Source organism: Apium graveolens, chromosome 6, assembly GCF_009905375.1.
Source record: "Apium graveolens cultivar Ventura chromosome 6, ASM990537v1, whole genome shotgun sequence".
NCBI lineage: Eukaryota > Viridiplantae > Streptophyta > Magnoliopsida > Apiales > Apiaceae > Apium > Apium graveolens.
The window spans coordinates 111,520,917-111,539,913 of record NC_133652.1 but is presented as its reverse complement, the minus strand read 5'-3'; the positions used below and the strand labels follow the sequence as shown (position 1 = coordinate 111,539,913).

General features: G+C 36.0%; 2 protein-coding genes across 7 annotated transcripts; both read left to right on the top strand.

Moving 5' to 3' along the window:
• The first annotated feature begins 9,823 nt into the window (after positions 1-9,823).
• On the top strand, positions 9,824-15,183 carry LOC141663555 (increased DNA methylation 3-like). Of its 4 annotated transcripts, none has more exons than XM_074469336.1 (6): positions 9,862-9,925; positions 10,019-10,089; positions 10,226-10,297; positions 10,441-10,506; positions 12,390-12,531; positions 14,568-15,183. In XM_074469336.1, exons 3-6 carry the CDS (start codon positions 10,232-10,234, stop codon positions 14,831-14,833), a joined length of 540 nt encoding a protein of 179 aa, XP_074325437.1. In that variant the 5' UTR covers positions 9,862-9,925; positions 10,019-10,089; positions 10,226-10,231; the 3' UTR covers positions 14,834-15,183. The 4 variants fall into 4 exon arrangements, 3 of the variants coding, with proteins under 3 accessions (XP_074325436.1, XP_074325437.1, XP_074325438.1); XM_074469337.1 differs by having other exon boundaries at positions 9,910-9,925; positions 10,036-10,089; XM_074469335.1 differs by lacking the exon at positions 10,019-10,089 and having other exon boundaries at positions 9,824-9,925.
• A 332-nt stretch (positions 15,184-15,515) lies between these two features.
• LOC141663664 (uncharacterized) lies at positions 15,516-18,697 on the top strand. 3 transcript variants are annotated; one of them, XR_012551595.1, is made up of 4 exons: positions 15,516-16,056; positions 16,216-16,783; positions 16,932-17,193; positions 17,313-18,697. XR_012551595.1 is itself a non-coding variant. In XM_074469452.1 (3 exons), the coding sequence occupies exons 1-3, from the start codon at positions 16,660-16,662 to the stop codon at positions 17,316-17,318; spliced, it is 378 nt and encodes a 125-aa protein (XP_074325553.1). In that variant the 5' UTR covers positions 15,516-16,659; the 3' UTR covers positions 17,319-18,697. The 3 variants fall into 3 exon arrangements, 1 of the variants encoding a protein (XP_074325553.1); XR_012551594.1 differs by having other exon boundaries at positions 15,516-16,783; XM_074469452.1 differs by having other exon boundaries at positions 15,516-16,783; positions 16,946-17,193.
• The last annotated feature ends 300 nt before the right edge of the window (positions 18,698-18,997 follow it).

Below are 18,997 nucleotides of genomic sequence, written 5' to 3'. Positions count from 1 at the left end.
GAAAACAGTCGGGTTCGCCGGAGAACACGTTCCCGGCGTCCTCACCTCACCAACACCTCCAGATCATATCTACACAACATCAGGAACACAACCATGCAATCAATTCATCCTAACAATCCCTGAGTTGGCCGGAATTTGGCCGTGAAGTTTTCCAGTTTCCGGCGAACATCGGAAAACTTCAAAACACAACTCCCTTCTCTACAGACCTCGTTGGTTCATGAAACTTATACGACTAGATTGCAAATTTCACAGAGAACACAACCCACTATAACACAACATCAATCTATCACAGAATAAGAAACCCCCAAATTTCAATTACGAACATTCATACGGGTTATAAACCCTAATTTTGAAATTCGAAAATTAAACCCACTTTTGAGCATGTTATTGAACTCCAAATCAGACGTATGACATATGAAAATCATCAGGAAAACAAGCTCTACAACATGCAATCATCAAATCATACAAACAATCATCCGAACAAAAATTCATATTTTTAATAAAATAAATTCGAAAATAAATATATTTTTAGAAAAATAACCTTGATTTCTGCAGTGAAACATAGCTCAGAATCTGATAGAACACTTCATATCCTTCGTTTTGGTTACTCAAGCTTTGAAAACAGAGATCGGTAACGCCTTCGTTTTGCTGTTTGATTCTTAGAACAGTTTTAGGAAATTAGGGCTTTTCTCTGAAAATTATATAATTAACTATCTGCAAATGATTTTGATACGAAATAAAATACGGTAAAAGGCTATTTATAATTACGGAAAATTTGTATCCCGTTGGATCATTCCGGATATAAAACGGTACGTTTATTTGTAAAAACTGATCCAAACGGTATCGGTTTTCGGGATAATTATCCAAATCAGTATAATTTGTACTGCGGTCTTCGTCTCAGCGCCTGGTTACACGTATTACGAAGTGATAATTGTGATAGTTTAATAAAAAGCTCCCGTTTATCAAAAATACGGGTTTTATTGATTTACCGAAATGAATATTGTATCAAAAATGTTGCGCCGGGACCCGCGCAGGACAAACCGTACGCCGGATCGAAAAAGTCGAAACAGGGAATATGCTCGGAATATTACAATTAGGTTAGGAAGGAGTTCTCGAAAGAGTTTCGGGTTCCAAAAACGTAACAGCGGTTGACGTCGGTTGGTTCCCGTTTTTATAAAATAGATTTTAATTACCCGGAAAAAGATTTTAGAAATTTCATATGATTCTTATAAATCCATACACAAAAATAAAAATAATTAGGAAGATATGACAATTATCTATATTTTATTTTGAACATATAAAAATTAAAATACTCAATTAATATTATTTTTGAATATTCAAGTACAGATAACACTTAACAATTAGCTCACAGAATAGATACTGAACACACATAATAATTATATAATAGCAAAAATAATTACACGATATATCGCGGATATTACAATAACTATCACTTATGGTTATCAAAATCAATCATTCTCCACCTTAGCGCACATAAACATATAACATAATCAAAAATCTTTAAAAATAATCATTCTCTTCTCTTTTAACATCAAAATTCGAACCCAAATAAACATATAAATCACATAATCTCTAGAATTACTCATGCATTGACTTAGCATCAAATCAATTCATTTTATTCCTACATTCCATTAGGCTATATTCACAAAAAACAATTCAAAGGTCGAACATTGACATGCAAGCATTAGATTTACTTAAAAACTTGAGATTATTACAACACTCATCCTTTTTAGCTTATTTTTAACTCGACGTTTACATGCAAGGCTATACTTTAACATGCATCACTAATTCCTCTTGTAAATCAACATACAAATCTCGAGACTAGCTAATTAACCAAGAATCAAGTTACAAAATTTTAATTCCATTTTCATTATTACAAAACTCGGAACAAAACTTAGCATGCAATAATAATTTCACTCATTTTAATCCATTAACCATTCTAATAATAATCCATAATTACTTTATTCAACAAGAAAAATCAAATCAATCACTCCAAGGATCAAAACAATTCGGGTTTTTCAAGAAAACAACACATGCAAATGATTTCTCTTAATCCTTAAATCACAAATCAACCCATAATCAAATCGACAACTCATTTCTAATAAACACTTATCAATTTATCCTTTAGAAATCGAAACCCTTTTTGAAATTTAAACGATCCAAGCATGCAAACACCAAAACCAAATTTTATGGTATTAGAGTTCAGTTTTCACATCACGACTCACCACCGGTTCACCGGAGTTCATCACCGGTGGCGGTGGCTTCACGGTGGTGCCCTCATTCGAGGGTATCCAACCATAAAACCTCTGATTCTCTAAAAAAAATGCAGCAACACTACATGCAATATGATTTCATCACAATAATCACAGAAACAAGAATTGATCAAGCAGACCCCGGGTCTCGGCTCAAAACCGAACCCAAACACACACACACACACTTCGCATGCAAGCATAAACACACACATGCACACTCCAATAACCACTTATATGTGTTAATCAAGAGATTTTGAGAAGGATTGGTGAGAGTTATCAAAGAAACAAGGAGTTTACCAAGAGAAAAGAAGAAGAACCGAGAGAGAGAGAGTAGCCGAGAGAGAGTGTGAGAAAGAAAGAGAGAAGAGAGATTGATATGCTCAGGAAAAAGAAAGAAAGGGGGCGGATGAGTTTTATACTCAATCAAAATCAAGGGCAATTTAGTACATTTCTAATTCCCTTTTATAAAGTGATTTTCCTTTCTCTTTTTACTCCCATAGATTATTGGTGGAAAAATAAATATATCTCTCTCAGAAAGTTGGAAATTATAGAAATTGACGATTTTAAAACGTAGATCTCGAAATTAGCTTTCCAACCATTACTCATAATAGATTTTTGAGCAAATGGTTAATTTTTATATGATTTTCGCAAGTTCGAGCTTATAATAACACTTTTCCACTTAAAAATCAATTTAAAATACAAAGACCTCCAAATAAATCCTTTCATCATTTTTAAAAAGTCACTAGGACTATTACGAAGATAACAAAACAAATCCCATATTTTTATCTTACTCGGATAATTTTATAAAAATGCGTGAGGGTTAAATAAACCTTTATTTAAATCAAATAATTCCTTTAAATTCATAAAAAATATCACAGAGCACATAGTCATGCACACAGACAAGCAATCACACATATACGATCACATAACAACTCAGGTCTGATCATAGATTTTATCCCTCTTTAATCTTTATCCTTTTCTACTCGTACCGGGTCACGTTCAGCCTGACGGCCCGACGCTCAGCGTTTCGATTACGCTTCTCATTATCATTATCGATCGACACGTCACTTAGGAAGAAATACTTTATTTACACATTCATTTCATTCAATCACACATAATTCACATTTTATATTCTTTAACTCCTTATTAGGACGGGTTCCGTTCTACCTGACGGCCCGACGACACATCTTAACTCCTAAGCTAACTCTTTAAATTGGAACGTTTTTATTTACGCTCCTATATTCTAATATACAGAAAAGACAATTAATCAGCACTTAGTCACATAATTATAATCACATCACATAAAGCAAACTTTATTGACTTAATTACATCGCAAAATTCTCAGTCGTCACACTCCACCCAGATCTGAGATGCTCCAGCCATACCGAAATAAAACCATCGGCCGGACGATGATAAATCCTCTCATGAGGTTTCGGCCACCCCCACTCAACATTAAGAATCAGCTGAAATGCAGCCCAGATAGCCGTATCCATCTCAGCCAGATCAGCTTTAGCAAAAAAGTCCTTTAATTGATAATGATCCCGACTGATGGGGAACTCGGAAAAATCTCTCTCAAGTGCATCCTAGTTGTAGACCCCGGGATGATCATTATTCTGCTTCTCATACTTGATGCTCCCATAGTAGACGTTGTTATCAACCTCTTTGCATTTTGTGACAGAGTGGTACTTCATATCTGTCCATTACCCCTCAGGAGTGAAAGGAACAGAATAATACGGGAGCCTCTTATACCGGAACTTACTTATCACCTCTGCAGATGTAGAAGCTTTTTTACCCATCTCAGTCCGAGTCTGAGTTCTCTCGGAAGAATCAGGATCACTCTTTTCACTCGAACAACCCGGATAACTGTTAAAGGCTCTCATAAGAAACTACTTGATCCGGACCGTATACCTATTAAAATCAAGGTGAGTCAGTCGGGGCTCCTATAAATTTTATATCTTGTTATTAAGTGGTCCGGACCAGGCACGTTATGTTAGTTCTACCATAACCTACCAATCTGGACCGATAATGCAAGTCCAACCCGGCCAAACATCAACGATCAGGATTAGCTGTACTCCAAGCAACAAATTATAACCCTTAAACACAGAAAAACATTCAAATATAAAAATAACCCGGAATCCAACCTAACCCGGATCAGAGCATCTCCCGAGAACCCAGATTCCATTAAATAAAACAGACCCTTACCCGAATCTAAACAACCTATTAAGATAAACATTCCTAAACATGCAAATATATCCATACACAATAACCTGGACCCGGGTATAGCACCCCCCCCACCCAGCTCAGAACCAAAACCCTACCACGCAAACAGTCTAAATCAAGAATCAAAAAGCAAATCATACACCATTTACCTATACATACTTATATTCAAACCAAGAACATCAAGAACAACCATTGCAAAACCCAGAAATTCGAACAAAAAACCAAGAAAAATCGAAACATAAAGACCCACAAAACCACAGATCTAAATAGGCACCAAAACCAAACCACAAAGCACGAACATCCAACAAAAAACAACAAACACAACCTCTATTTCACATCAAATCCACGGATAGAAAGATTAAACCATGCAAAATTCGAAAAACTAATAAAAAGAGAACAAAGAAGAAGGCTTACAAGATTGACAGAAGAAACGGAGAAACGAAAGCAGCAAAAAGCGGCGAGAAATAAACAATAATCCTTTGACTCTTGGATTTTTCTAAAACAAAGAAAAAGAGAAGAGGATTTTGGGACTATATTTGTTCTTCGGGAAAACAAAAAGTGAAGAAGGGGGGAAGAGATCCCTTTTATAGGAAAAGGGGAGGAGAACCGCCAGGTGACGTGGCACCCTGGATTTGGCCAAAAAATCGGTTATAAAAATTATATATACATACACATATATATATATGTATATATACAATCACACATTATGACCCATAATCATTACGGGGAGTATTTAAAGGAAAATTAACTGCCCCATAATTCAAAATCGAAGGGGGAACTGAAAAAATGTTATAATTTCCCTTTTTTTTCCTGAACCCACAGACTCCTACCCAGATCAGAAACTCCTAGCTATATCCATGACAATCCGGATTGGTTTCTACAACACCAAACCCGGATTGGGGGGCAACAAAGAAGCATAATTTTTCTAAGGCAACCACTTCTCCTACTTGAATCCGGATTGGTACCTACAACACTATACCCGGATTGGGGGCAAGAAAGAAGCAAAATTTTACTAAAGCAACCACTTTCTTCTACCTGAATCCGGATTGGTTTCTACAACAGCAAACCCGGATTGGGAAGAAAGAAAGAAGCAGAATTTTTCCTAAAGCAACCACTTTCTTCTACCTGAATACGGATCGGTAACACCATACCCGGATTGGATGGCAAGAAAGAAGCATATTTTTTTTAAAGGCAACCACTTCTCCTACTTGAATCCGGATTGGTACCTACAACACCATACCTGGATTGGGGGAAAGAAAGAAGCAAAATTTTACTAAAGCAACCATTTTCTTCTACCTGAATCTGGATCGGTATTCTCAACATCATACCTGGATTGGATGGCAAATAAGAAGCATAATTTTTTCTAAGGTAACCACTTCTCCTACTTGAATCGGGATTGGTACCTACAACACCATACCCAGATTGGGGATAAGAAAGAAGCAAAATTTTACTAAAGCAACCACTTTCTTCTACCTGAATCCAGATCGGTATTCTCAACACCATAGCCGGATTGGATGACAAGAAAGAAGCGGAATTTTTTCTAAAGCAACCATTTCTCCTACTTGAATCTGGATTGGTACCTACAACACCATACCCGGATTGGGGGCAAGAACGAAGTAAAATTTTACTAAAGCAACCATTTTCTTCTACCTGAATCCGGATTGGTTTCTAAAACATCAAACCCGGATCGGGGGGCAAGAAAAAAGCAGGATTTTTCCTAAAGCAACCACTTTCTTCTACCTGAATCCGGATCGGTATTCTCAACACCATACCTGGATTGGATGGCAAGAAAGAAGCATAATTTTTCCTAAGGCAACCACTTCCTCAAAACTTTAATCTGGATTGGTCTCTACAACACCAAACTCGGATTGGGGGCAACAAAGAAGCAGAATTTTTTCTAAGACAACCATTTTCTTCCACCTGAACCCGAATTGGCATTCTCAACATCATACCAGGATTGGATGGCAAGAACGAAACAGAATTTTTTCTAAGACAACAACAGCTACATAACCCTACTCTACTCCCTCGTCCATAAATACAGGAGTGGGGGCAAATGATAGGGTATAAGCAACCCAGCTAGAGCCCAACCTAGATCTAGGATGAGGCAAGCTCAGTTGATGGACCAAGACCCCCCTCACCCAAAACAGTCAAATGGAGAGACCTAGGCTCAGGGCCAACCCAAGACCAGGATCACATTCCAGCTAGAATCCAACCCAGCTAGAGCAGACCTGAGGGGGGCGCCCCCAGGCACAGGCATGCCCCACAACCTGCCAAGGACGGGCAAGTGCGCACATGACGGTGACACTTATCAACAACTAATATTTGAGACAAGCATGACGCGTGTCAGACTGTCAGCATACCTTTGGTTCATCCTAAAGATGGTCCTTACCTAGACACGTGTACGCAATCCACCCAAGTCAGGCGTCATCTGCCTCCAAGTCTCCAACAACTAACGGCCTCGATCTAAAGGTACCAACCCCTAAACCCTACCTTTGGGCTATAAATACCCCAAAGAGAAGGGTTTAGGGGTTTGACACATTTTTACACACACACACTCTCTTACACACAAGTATACACACGACCACCTTCATTTTCTATTTATCTTCATCTTCCCCAAGCAAGCTCTTATTCTCATACTGGAGGTGTCGCGAGGCTCAAACCCCCCTCCGGTGTTGTTTTGCAGACGCCCCACAGTAGCTGCACATCACCCCTACAAGAAGGTCCAGGCACGACTTCGGAAGGAGCCGCCCCGCTCACCGGAGTTATCATCATTTAAACAGAATCATATGGAACCGGGTATTTACAATTCACCACCCTATTTATTTATCCATTGAGTTGGAGATGATTAATATTGACTATCATATGAGATATACATGAAAAATATTACACATTCTTATTACAGATAAATTACTCCATCAATGGCTATCGAACTACAACTTAGCCATTGGTAGCTATGCTTAATTAACAAAATATTGTGGCATATATTTTTTTCATCGTCAAAAGTGCACGTGATTCCTAATAGTTAGTTTTCGGATCAGTGAACTCATTAGGGTCCTATTCGTTATTGCTGGTTGTCATCGTCTCAGATCTCAGAACTTAATCTCGTATTTCCACGAACGGCGCCAAATATTGGAAATAGTTTTTTGTCTTAACCGTCTTCATCCACCGGTCTTTTGTTCGGCCTGTAAAGGGAAAACTATGAGAGAATATGGGAGATTATTTCCCGATTGACCTCTGGTGTCAGAGTTAGGTGGTTTGAATGAGTAATAGAGAATAGATGATAGTACGAGAATATGTTTGAGTGGGGAATAATGTAATTATTGTTGTGTAGATAAACTAGAGCTGGCAATTCGTTCATTTCGTGTACTTTCGTGTCGTGTACTTTCGTGTTTCGTGTCATGAATGCCTAACCCAAACCCGAACCGTTAAGGATTCGTTTCATTTCGTGTTCGTGTACCTTCATTTCGTGTACATTTCGTGTCGTATTTCGTGTAATTTAAAATTAATAATAAAGATAAAGATAAAAAATATATATATATGTAATATCCCGTAATTTTTTAGAATTCGATTAATAAAAGAATAATAGAATAAAAAAAGATTAAAATTAGATAAGGACTAGGATTTAAAATTGGGTTAGACTATTGGGCCTAAAATTTGGATCAGATTCTAATATGGATAACTTGTAGGTTAAGATATAGGGTTTTGTATCGTTATAAATACACCATATTCGTCTTCCCCGCCTTAATTAATAAAATTCGTAGGGGCTTTTCTTCATAAATCAGCAATCTTGTAAAACTCGTAGAAAATTCATCGTAAGTCGGAATTCAGTGATTCTGGACTTTTCAGAGAGGTCTTTTCGTTATCTTCAACTTCGTGTTTCGTGTTTTTCAAGATAACGTCGTTTAGAGGATCAAAAAAGCTATATTCAGATCTGGTCAGACTTTGGAATAAGTATTTTTTTGACGTACTTTTATTTTCGGAAAAGTTTTGATACTCTGATTTTCGAATTTCGTATAAGATATAAGAATTCTGTTTCGAACTGTATAAGAAATAAGATACGAGAATCTTTTGAAACCCAGTCTCTACGTTTTCGAAACCGTTCGTAATTTACGCTATAGTTCCGGAACTAGCCTTAGATACCCTTAGTAGGCGCACGAGTGTGCAACTTTAGATACCTATTAAGGGCGCGTAATTATTGAACTTTAGATGCCGACCACTGGCAAAGTGTGGTATATGAGAATAAGAATAAGAATTAGATGCCGGCTACTGGCAAAGTGTGGCCGTAGATCAAGACTGTGGTATTTATAAGAATTATCGTTTCGTTATGTTTTACTCTGTTCTGATCTGTTATAAAAATCTGATCTCTTCTGTTTTAAATTCCGAATTTTAAAATATAAAACTTTGGGTTGGATTTATTTTAGAAATTGTTTTTACAAAATTATTATCGTTTTGAGAAAATTTGTTTTATTAAAAACACCCATTATTTTCCGGTTAAATAGTTAGTCAATTTGTACTTGCTGGGCTTTCTAGCTCACCCCTTTTATATTTCAGGTTTCGTATAAGATTTGAGTTGGAAATCATTGGAGTTCGAGGACTTAGGAGTGGAGTATATTAAATTTTGGGCTTCCGTTAGCTGCGCTTTTGTAGTAGACACCTTTGTAATAGATTTTCGTATTAGTAAATTGTATTTTATTTTAGTTTTGATTTAGAAATAATAGTCCGGAAGTGCGGGCCGTTACAATATATACATTTAAATATTAAGATTTTACTAGTTGAGTGTCAAGTAAATAAGTCATGAAGGCTCAAATTCAGTCAAATTTTATGAAATTTAAATTTGAATATATTTTGTATCTATTTTATGTAAATATTATGTGTAAAATATTATTGTAAGATATATGTATTCAAATAATTTTGATAAATTTATTTAAATATTTATTTATTTCGTGTACTTTCGTTTCGTGTCGTGTACCCAAATGTAAACCCAAAACCGACACAAAATTCATCCGTGTACTTTCGTGTTCGTGTACCAAAAATTGTCAACCCAAACCCGTTATTTTCGTGTCGTTTTCGTGTCGTGTTATCGTGTCGTGTACGAAATTGTCGGATCTAATATAAACTCGTAATAATGTTAACGTTAAGTCTTCGGATAGTTGTGTTGAGAGAGGTGGACGTTATGGGCCGGAAGCCCATATCCTTCCTTCATCTTCGGCTAGACCACCAGCCTTATTAATGGGCTGACCTCTTTTCGGACCATCATCACTTCCAGCCTATATCGGTCCAAACCGATATAATGGGCATGGGCCTCCAACACTATTTGAAGAAAGGAAGCTGTCGTGATTAAAAAAAGAGAAGAAGATGGGTTGTTTTACAGCCTGAATTGTGTTCTGACTTGTGGGTTCAAGTATTTTGGATCCTGTAAAAAGATAGAATAGGTATTAATTATATTGGTTGATCCTTTTATTGCAATGGTTTTTGTTCTCTCTAAATTTTCCATTTTAACATTTAAGTTTTCTGTTGTGTATAAGCTTTCCATTGTCAACAGATTAGTTGGAGGAAGTCATTGCGGTCATAAATCAAAATATTCAACTTTAGAAATGTGATTATCCTATCGGAAACTGTTTTGATTTTGTGCTTTGATTTAGGAATTTTAGTTTCTGCTCATAAAAGTCTCTTTTCACTATGCTCGTTTACAACTGTTTCTCAACAATCTGCGGAATTTATTTTATATACAGATAACAATGTTGGAGATTGAATATGTCTTTGGTTGTATTTACTTGTTTGTAAAGAGCTGGTGGGCAGATGGGGTATGATTTCTTCTATTTTATATTTTTACAAATATTGTAAGGTCCATACAAGTTACCTTCTGGTTACTATCATCTTGATGTCTGTCGCTATCTCATACCAATAAGGTTTTCAAACTGATATTTGTATTTACTTTCTGCTGCAGTATCACTTAGTGTTTGCTGGTATGTCAACCATTGCCCAAGTGCAACTGAGCCTAATGGAAGCACAAGTATGCATTCATAGCACTGGCTTTTTATTAGCAGTTATGTGGTGAAGCTGATAACTCATGATATCAGCTTTTATCTGGTTCTATTGAAAAGTTTCTATCTGTAAAAGTGAGTTTTTTTAATCTTTAAATGAAGTATCCATTTGAAATTATTTACACTGCTTTGGGTGGTTTATATCATTTAATGTGCCAACAATAGCGTCTATTCTTTTGTGTGTTGGTGTTATATAGATGTTGCTAGAGTTCAATTCCTTGGCATTTAGCTCTGGTTGTTATACAAACTTTTAAACTGGCTTGTGTACAAATACATTCTCTACATATCAAAGAAAAATCCAATGGTTTGGCATAGTATATGCATATTGTTTTAACTAATTAAATGGCAGTGGTATATGCAAATTGATTCAAAGAATCGAATAGTTTAACATGAAATATCTATATAGAGAAGCAAATCCAATTCTAGGGTGTTAAAGGATAGGGGAAATGTTACTGTTTTCTTTGTAAAAAAAAGACACTTTAAATATATCCAACTTTTTTTCTTCAGTTCGATACCATGCTCATAAGTGATTATGTTTACGAGCTAAATGTATTTATTTATTTACTGTTAGCCATGAGAATTTGAAATTCGTGATTGTGTTTCCAAAATCCTTCCGGCTAAATATATTTAGTTTTCCATGAGAATTTGAAATTCTTCTCTCTCTTTTTTTTTGCTAATTGAACACACTCACGCACCCACCTTATCTTTGATAAGGTTCGATTCTTTGAGATACTGCTAGAGCAAGAGGCCTTGGGTTTAAAAAACTAATCATTTACTAGATATTCGTAAAATCATTTTGAAATGCTTCATAAAAGTTATATTTGTCAAGATGAGTCTTCAACTATCGCATGATCCCACTGTTTTTAACGAACCGCGTGAAGCCAGTCATTTAGAATCCAAATTATTGTTAAAAAGAAAATAAAAAATAGTTGTAACAGTAACACCGCGTGTCTCGGACCCAATGTATATATTTATAGTTCGAATACTAGGAGTATATATATTAATATCATATAACCTCCCTTTGTTCGTTTTCGAACTTTCAACACCTCCGATTTTACCAGTGTCGCTGCCAGTGAGTTTGATACTTTTAGGGTAAATTCTGGTCCTTTTAGCTCATCTTTTAATCTCTTTGTATGCGCCTCGGCTTCTGATTTGATTTCCTTGTATATATGTGTTAAGTTGGGGTCAATCTATCACTTAAATTACCAAGATTAAATCTGATATATTTATATTCAGAAATTTGGGGGAAGTTCTGTTGTATTCTTTTCCTTAATTTTTTCAATCAAACCAGTTCGATTACATAAGGTAACACTGTATGTTATTATAAATTCAGGCTGTTATATGTGGTATGTTTTTTTATCTCTTCTTTCTTGTGCATTAGTTACATAGCCTAATCTGAATTGAGAGATGATTCCCTATAGGCCAGTTACATCTTTACTGACCAGACTCTTAATGTGTGTTTATTAGCACATGGCTTTGTTGTCTAATGAACAAGAAAAAACAGATGTTTTGATGATACTTGGTTTTATTTTTCTTGGTAGTAGGTTGTTTTCAAGTTATATCAGGGACAGTTCATTTTCTTTAATTGTTTTCTATCCTTGACTCCTTGTACTGAACTTTAGTTTATCTTCTGTAATGTTACAACGATGGATTGCCCAATTAAGCTGTCACTATGTTAAAATATTCTACTTGTAAACATTTGCACGCACTTACTTTTTTACCTTATCGATTAGATAAGACTCTCGATGCACTACACATACAAGATGACTACGTAATAAACTCCTACAACCTGGTTTATTTTTGCTCAATTATATCTTCGTAACTGTAGAGGTTAATATGGTTATGTAAATAGGTTCTTAAGTCAATTTCAAGAATGGATCCGAATCAGAGCACAGAAATTTCATTACTGAAGCCATTTGAGAAGGCTCTTGTCAGTGCGAGTAATGCAGCCTACAATTTTCAAGTTGCTTTGCCTGGTGTCTCTAGCAAACCAGGTGAGTAGTTAATCTATCTTGCTAGTCCTTGCCTCGTTTCTCTCATATATCTATGTTCACAAAGTGAACACACTATATGTTCATGTATTATTCAGTTAAAAAACAGTGTGATCAATGTTGTAAAAGAATATATATTATACAGTAAAATATATTCGGCTGAGATGATCGAATTTGTAGACATCTTTTTATGGATTATCACAAAAGGATGAGACTGAACTTAATACTGCTTCTGCTACAAGAACATGTGTTCAGCATACATGGATAAAGTAATATATACATACTTCCACTGGTTTGCATTGATTGATTAGATGAGTTCATTCAGATTGTCCTCGCCATGAAGTTAAAAGATAAACCACTTTCTATTGTATGTGACTATTACCTCACCATTGACGTACTTGAAAGAGAAACTTTGGTTTTTCTAGTGACTGGTACATGCTTATAATCTTACAGCATCTGATATGGTTTGGGACTTTGGTCCTATATAGCATAGTAGGCTTTAAGAGCTTTTTATCAAGTAAAATGAATTTCTGCAACTTCCTCATTTTCGGCACATCTTTTTTGCTGAAAGATGGGTTATCCCTTGATTTTTTTAAAATTCGAGCAGCTTTAGCACTTCAAATTCATGTGTTTCTTCGAGTTAACTGCTTTAGCACGTTTTGTTATGAGGTTAGTGGAAATCCTACTTACAAGATTAAAAGATTAAAAAGCATAATACATATTGGGAGCAATTGATTTATGTGATATCTACATGGTTGGCAGGAATTGAAAATTTGAAATGTTACACGTGTTAGTTGGTTGAGGAAATTAATGTGTTGGAATTGGATTTTCATTCCCATTAACTGGGTAATTTATAGCTTTATTTACCCATGAGATTCCAAAGCATTCCCATTTCCCCCATTTCAACTCCTTTATTCTCATTCACATTAACCATCCTATGGCCCCCGTAAATATTGCCTAAGCGTTAGTTACTATGGATTCTCTTTTCAGTTTTCTGATACTTCTCAAATAGAGAACTCAATTAAATCCCCCTGTTGAATATGCAATCGTTCCAGAAAAGGATGATTTATACTCTTGATTCTTGAAACCATAATCTACTTAGCGCCGTCCTACCAAAGAACCAAAGAACCATGACTACATCCATGCCAGTGGTATTCACAATGAAATTATTATCAATTCCTTGATTACAAGTACAGGGGTCACTGAAAGTCTTGTTTTAGTGGTCAAAGGAATTGAGAACCCGCTTTAGATCAGGAAATACTATTTTCATGCAGGAGGATTCGGAATTCGATTAGGGGTTTCGTTGTCACTGCTCATTCACCAGCCTTTCGTTGTCACTGCTCATTCACCAGCCTTTCGTTGTCACTGCTCATTCACCAGCCTTCCACTGTCATCGCAAGAGGGAGAGAATTATAAGGCAGCAGCAAAAGATAGATTAGTGGCAACCCCTGAGCCCAGGAGTGTTGTTGGTTTTTAAATATAAATCACTGCAGATTAGAACTATACAAACTGCATATTCAATTCATACACTGCACTATAATACACAAACTAATAGTACATCTTAAATAGTAGTAGAAGTTATAACCACCACAATAACTACCAACTCAAATCATTCTAATTCTAATTCTAACTACCAGGTCTGCAGTTACAAGACTTGTTACAAACCTGAATACCCCATATTCTATCTTATTTAACTAACTATATACTTCAGCAACAAGATAGGTAACACTTAGACTTTATAAACATAATTAAAATACAATCAGTAGCAGCAGCTAAGGCATATTCTAACAAGTTTGTGCAAAGCACTACTTACTATCAATTATGTATTGTATATTTGTATATGTGCTCCCCATTACTCTTAAATAATGTCATTTTGGATAGGATCGATGATAGTGCAATTGTCATAAATCAGTAATATTTTTATGTATTGATACATATATGATTTATTATCTGACTTGTGTATCAATTAGATTTTATATTTTTCGTACATTAAAATGGTAGAGATATGCACAGTGATTCTTTCCCCTTCAATGTGTTAGGTGATATGGTCGTTAGCATCAGAAAGGAAGGGATGGTGAGAATAGAAATTGTGGTTAGAGGTGCTGATTGTCCTCCAAATGCTGATGTCTTGAATGAGGAGAAAATGCAGGGGGGGTTTCTTCTACCTGAAAGTTTCAACACTTCCTTCCAATTGCCTGGACCTGTTGATCCTCGCCTAACTTCATGTAGTTATAAACATGGTATCCTGGACTGTACTGTTATCAAATTCAGGGTACCACCATATTTCCCAAACGCTAACCACTGATTTTCATCTCAATGTATCAAGCAAACTTGTTTGTATCTTGCTAGAAAACTGGACTCCTTGATAAGTGAAGCCCAGATCAATAATATCCGGCATGTGTGTGGCATTAATACTCAGCAACAATGTTGTAGTTCTAAATCCTTTTTCAGAATTGTCTGTGTTGTACTAAAGAAGATTTTGTGGATTGTGAATTTAATTGACTGGCCTTTAGTAGAACCAGACCCAAATATTCACATTTGAATGTAGTAGAAATTCTGATGTTTGAATCTTTAATTTATTTATCTGTAGGCTTGGTGGTAACAACCACTGTTAATAATTTGAATGAATAAAACAGAACTCTAGTTTCTGTTTTAGCATCTTCACACAAGGTTCAAGACCATGTAGTACAAATAGTTGACAGAATTGCAGCTCTTCAAGAGCTAGTTCCCCATTTCGAGGCTAGTAAGAGGGACTGAAGTGGATCGATGATGTAAAAATACTCCTGATGTCTGTTTGAATATTGCCTCAGTAATAGTAATTGTTAAAAACTGATCTTATGGCATAAATCTTTCCTAGAGTAAATTCAGCACTGATTTTATGCTGATTATTCTCTTTTCCATTCAAGTATTCATTTCAGTTTTGATTTGTAGCCTATATAAAGGCCTGATTATGTTAGAATTATATATGAAGTTTTCAACTCATTCTCTTATCTCATATTCTCTCTAAACGTTGATGTTTTTATAATCTTTTAAACTAACAAACTGGTATCAGAGCCCCTCTTCTTGAGGGACCTATGACTTAAAAAAAAGAACCCTCATGCACCTTACATCTATTTTCTCTATGAATCTTGAGAAACCGTTCACATCTCTGACACCACCGGTGTTTAATGGTATAAATTACCATCTCTGGGCAGCAATAACGGAGGCACATCTAGAGGCAAATGATCTCTGGGAAGGTGTTGAAGTTCCTCAGTTGACGGCCAATCATATCATAGCTCACATTAGGAATCAAAAAGGGATGAAATCAAAGATGTCAGGGGCACGAGGTACGTTACTTGCAGCCGTCTCTGCAGAAATCTTTACACGGATCATGACCAAAAAACAGCATTTGAGATCTGGAATTTCCTCAAATCTGAATATGAAAATATGAAGGAGATGCAAAAATTAAAGGAATGCAAGTGCTGAATTTGGTCAGAGAATTCGAGATGCAGAAAATGAATTATTCAGAAACAATAAAGGAGTACACGGGTAAATTTCTTAGCATAGCCAATAAGATAAGGTTGTTTGGCTTTGATTTTTCTGATTCTAGAATAATACAGAAAATACTTGTTACTCTTCCTGAACGGTTTGATGCTACTATTTCATCCTTGGAGAATACTAAAGATCTGTCAACAATCACATTGGCAGAGATAAGTAACGCTATGCAGGCTCAAGAACAGAGAAGATTGATGAGGGAGGAAGTCTGTATGGAAGGAGCACTTCAAGCCAAGTTACATATTAATCGTGGAGAAAAAGATCAAAAGAAGAAATTCCAGAAAAAGCATTTTCATCCATGAGACTCTGCTACAAATGCAAGCAACAACAAAGGGGAAAGATACAAAGAATATCCTCCATGTAAACATTGCGGAAAAAAGGTCATCCTTCTTTCAAATGTTGGAAAAGACCTGATGTGAAATGTGGAAAGTGCAATAAAATGGGGCATGATGAAAAAATATGCAGAGGTGAGTACTTTAATAAGGAGAATGCTTAGATTGCAAAGAACAGGAAGAAAAGCAGTTTTTCGTTACATCTTGTTTTGCAAGCAGCAGCTCAAGCGATTGTTGGCTAATAAATAGTGGTTGTACAAATCATATGACTGGAGATGAAGAACTTTTCAGAGAGCTGGACAGATTACAAGTATCGAAGGTCATAATTGGAAACAGTGCACATATTGGCGTAAAGGGAAAGGAAGCAGCCGCTATTGAAAGCTGCAGAGGTACGAAAATAATTTTTGAAGTGTTGTTTGTTCCTGAAATTAATCAAAATATTTTAAGTGTTGGACAATTGATTGAGAAGGGTTTTTAAGTTATATTTGAGAATACATAATGCTTGATCAAAGATTGAAATGACAATGATGTTTTTAGAATTAAAATGAAAGGAAAGAGTTTTCCGCTTGATCCAATGGAGGAGGAGCAAGCTGCATATTCAGCTATCACAACTAGTGCAGAATTGTGGCACAAAAGGATGGGCCATTTTCATCATGCAGCGCTACCGAATATGCAAAGAAAAGATTTGGCGATTGGTTTGCCGCACATAGAGTCTGAATTGCCAGATTGCAACTCATGTCAATATGGCAAACAAGCGAGACTTCCTTTCCAACAAGCAACATGGAGAGCTACTGAAAAGGTGCAACTTGTTCACACTAATTTATGTGGACCTCAAAGAACTCCTTCTCTTAATGGGAGTAAATATTACATTGTCTTTATTGACGATTTCACCAGAATTTGTTGGATATATTTTCTCAGGTTTAAGTCGGAAGTTGTAGGAGTGTTCTTCAAATTTAACCAATGGATCGAGAAACAAAGTGGCTTCAAGATTCAAGCTTTGAGGTCAGATAATGGCAAAGAGTATACCTCAAATGAATTCAATAAATTTTGTGAGGATGCGGGCATTGAGCACCAACTTACGGCTCCATACGGTCCACAACAAAATGGAGTCAGGGAGAGGAAGAATATAACCATAGTGGAGATGTCCAGATGCATGCTTTATGAGAAGAATATACCTAAGGAATATTGGGCGAAGGCTACCAATACAGCGGTGTTCTTGTTGAATCGACTCCCAACAAAGGCTGTAAATGGAAAGACTTCTTACGAGGCATGGTATGGTTATAAACCATTAATTAAAAATCTCAAAGTGTTTGGATGATTGTGTTTAACTCATGTGCCGCAGATCAAACGAGATAAATTGGACAAGAAAGCTGAGCCTGGTGTGCTCATCGGATATAACTTAATATCAAAAGCTTATATATTTTTTTCAGCCGTCTAGTAAGAAAATTATAATAAGTAGGGATGTAAGCTTCGTGGAGAATGAAGAGTGGAGTTGGAACTGGAGCAGTGAAAAAAGGAATCTGGTGCAGATTCTCAGCGTCCAATTGATTTAAATCAAGATGAACTGATTGATGATCATGTTGTCCGGGGGACCAGGTCGCTGACTGATATCTATCAAAGATGCAATGTTATTGTCCTTGAACCTGCTGGATATTCAGAAGCTGAGAAAGATCCTCAATGCCTGGCTGCAATGTAGGAAGAGCTCTCGACTCTCGATGATTGAAAAAAATCAGACCTGGGAATTAATTGAAAGGCCTAAGCATCAAAATGTGATTGGAGTAAAATGGGTATTCAGAAGAAAAGAGAATGCAGATGGAACAATTAACAAATATCAAGCAAGGTTAGTAGTTAAATGGTATGCTCAAGTTTTTGGGGTAGATTATTATGATACGTTTGCTCCTGTTGTTAGGCAAGACACCACTCGAATGTTACTAGCTATTGCAGCACAAAAACAACGAAAAATCTATCAACTTGATGTTAAGTCGGCATTTTTAAATGGATTTCTTGATGAGAAATATACGTTGACCAGCGTGAAAGTTTCGTTGTGGAAGGGTGGGTGAATAAAGTGTATCGATTGATAAAGGCGTTGTATGGATTAAAACAGGTACCAAGGGCCTGGTACAACAGAATTGATGAATACTTGTTGAACTAAGGCTTTGTTAAAAGCCTTAGTGAGTCCACTTTATATATTAAAAGTAAGCAAAATGATCTTATTGTTAGTGTTTGTGTCCTAGAGACAACACTATGATGTTTTAGTTTAACACATTAGGATTATTAATGTTTATGTTCTATCGATTATTCTCTTTATAATTTATTAATTCGTAATTTACTGCGATATAAATATTAGATTAATAAATGTCCATGGAATATGATATGCAATTCTATATCTCTAAGTACGTGACTTAGAAATGAGATTATGAGAATATTATCAATATTTCTAAAGGTCCCTAGTCGAGTATTATTATTAAGGGACAATAATAATGCATTAAGACTGGTGTTTTTGTTGACTGATGATCACATCTCATTGATCATGGGTATAGTGATATAAAAGTCAAAAACACAGGCATATGTATATGTACATGGTGTTGGACAGACCCAATGTG

What these genes read in the sequence shown, in the direction of transcription:
- LOC141663555 (XM_074469335.1), top strand. Translation starts at nt 10,232, where the DNA reads ATGTTGGAGATTGAATATGTCTTTGGTTGTATTTACTTGTTTGTAAAG. An exon ending in TGAGCCTAATGGAAGCACAA is followed by an intron (nt 10,507 to 12,389) that starts GTATGCATTCAT and finishes TTATGTAAATAG; the next exon opens with GTTCTTAAGTCAATTTCAAG. An exon ending in TGGTGTCTCTAGCAAACCAG is followed by an intron (nt 12,532 to 14,567) that starts GTGAGTAGTTAA and finishes TCAATGTGTTAG; the next exon opens with GTGATATGGTCGTTAGCATC.
- LOC141663664 (XM_074469452.1), top strand. Translation starts at nt 16,660, where the DNA reads ATGACTGGAGATGAAGAACTTTTCAGAGAGCTGGACAGATTACAAGTA. An exon ending in CGCTATTGAAAGCTGCAGAG is followed by an intron (nt 16,784 to 16,945) that starts GTACGAAAATAA and finishes TTAAAATGAAAG; the next exon opens with GAAAGAGTTTTCCGCTTGAT.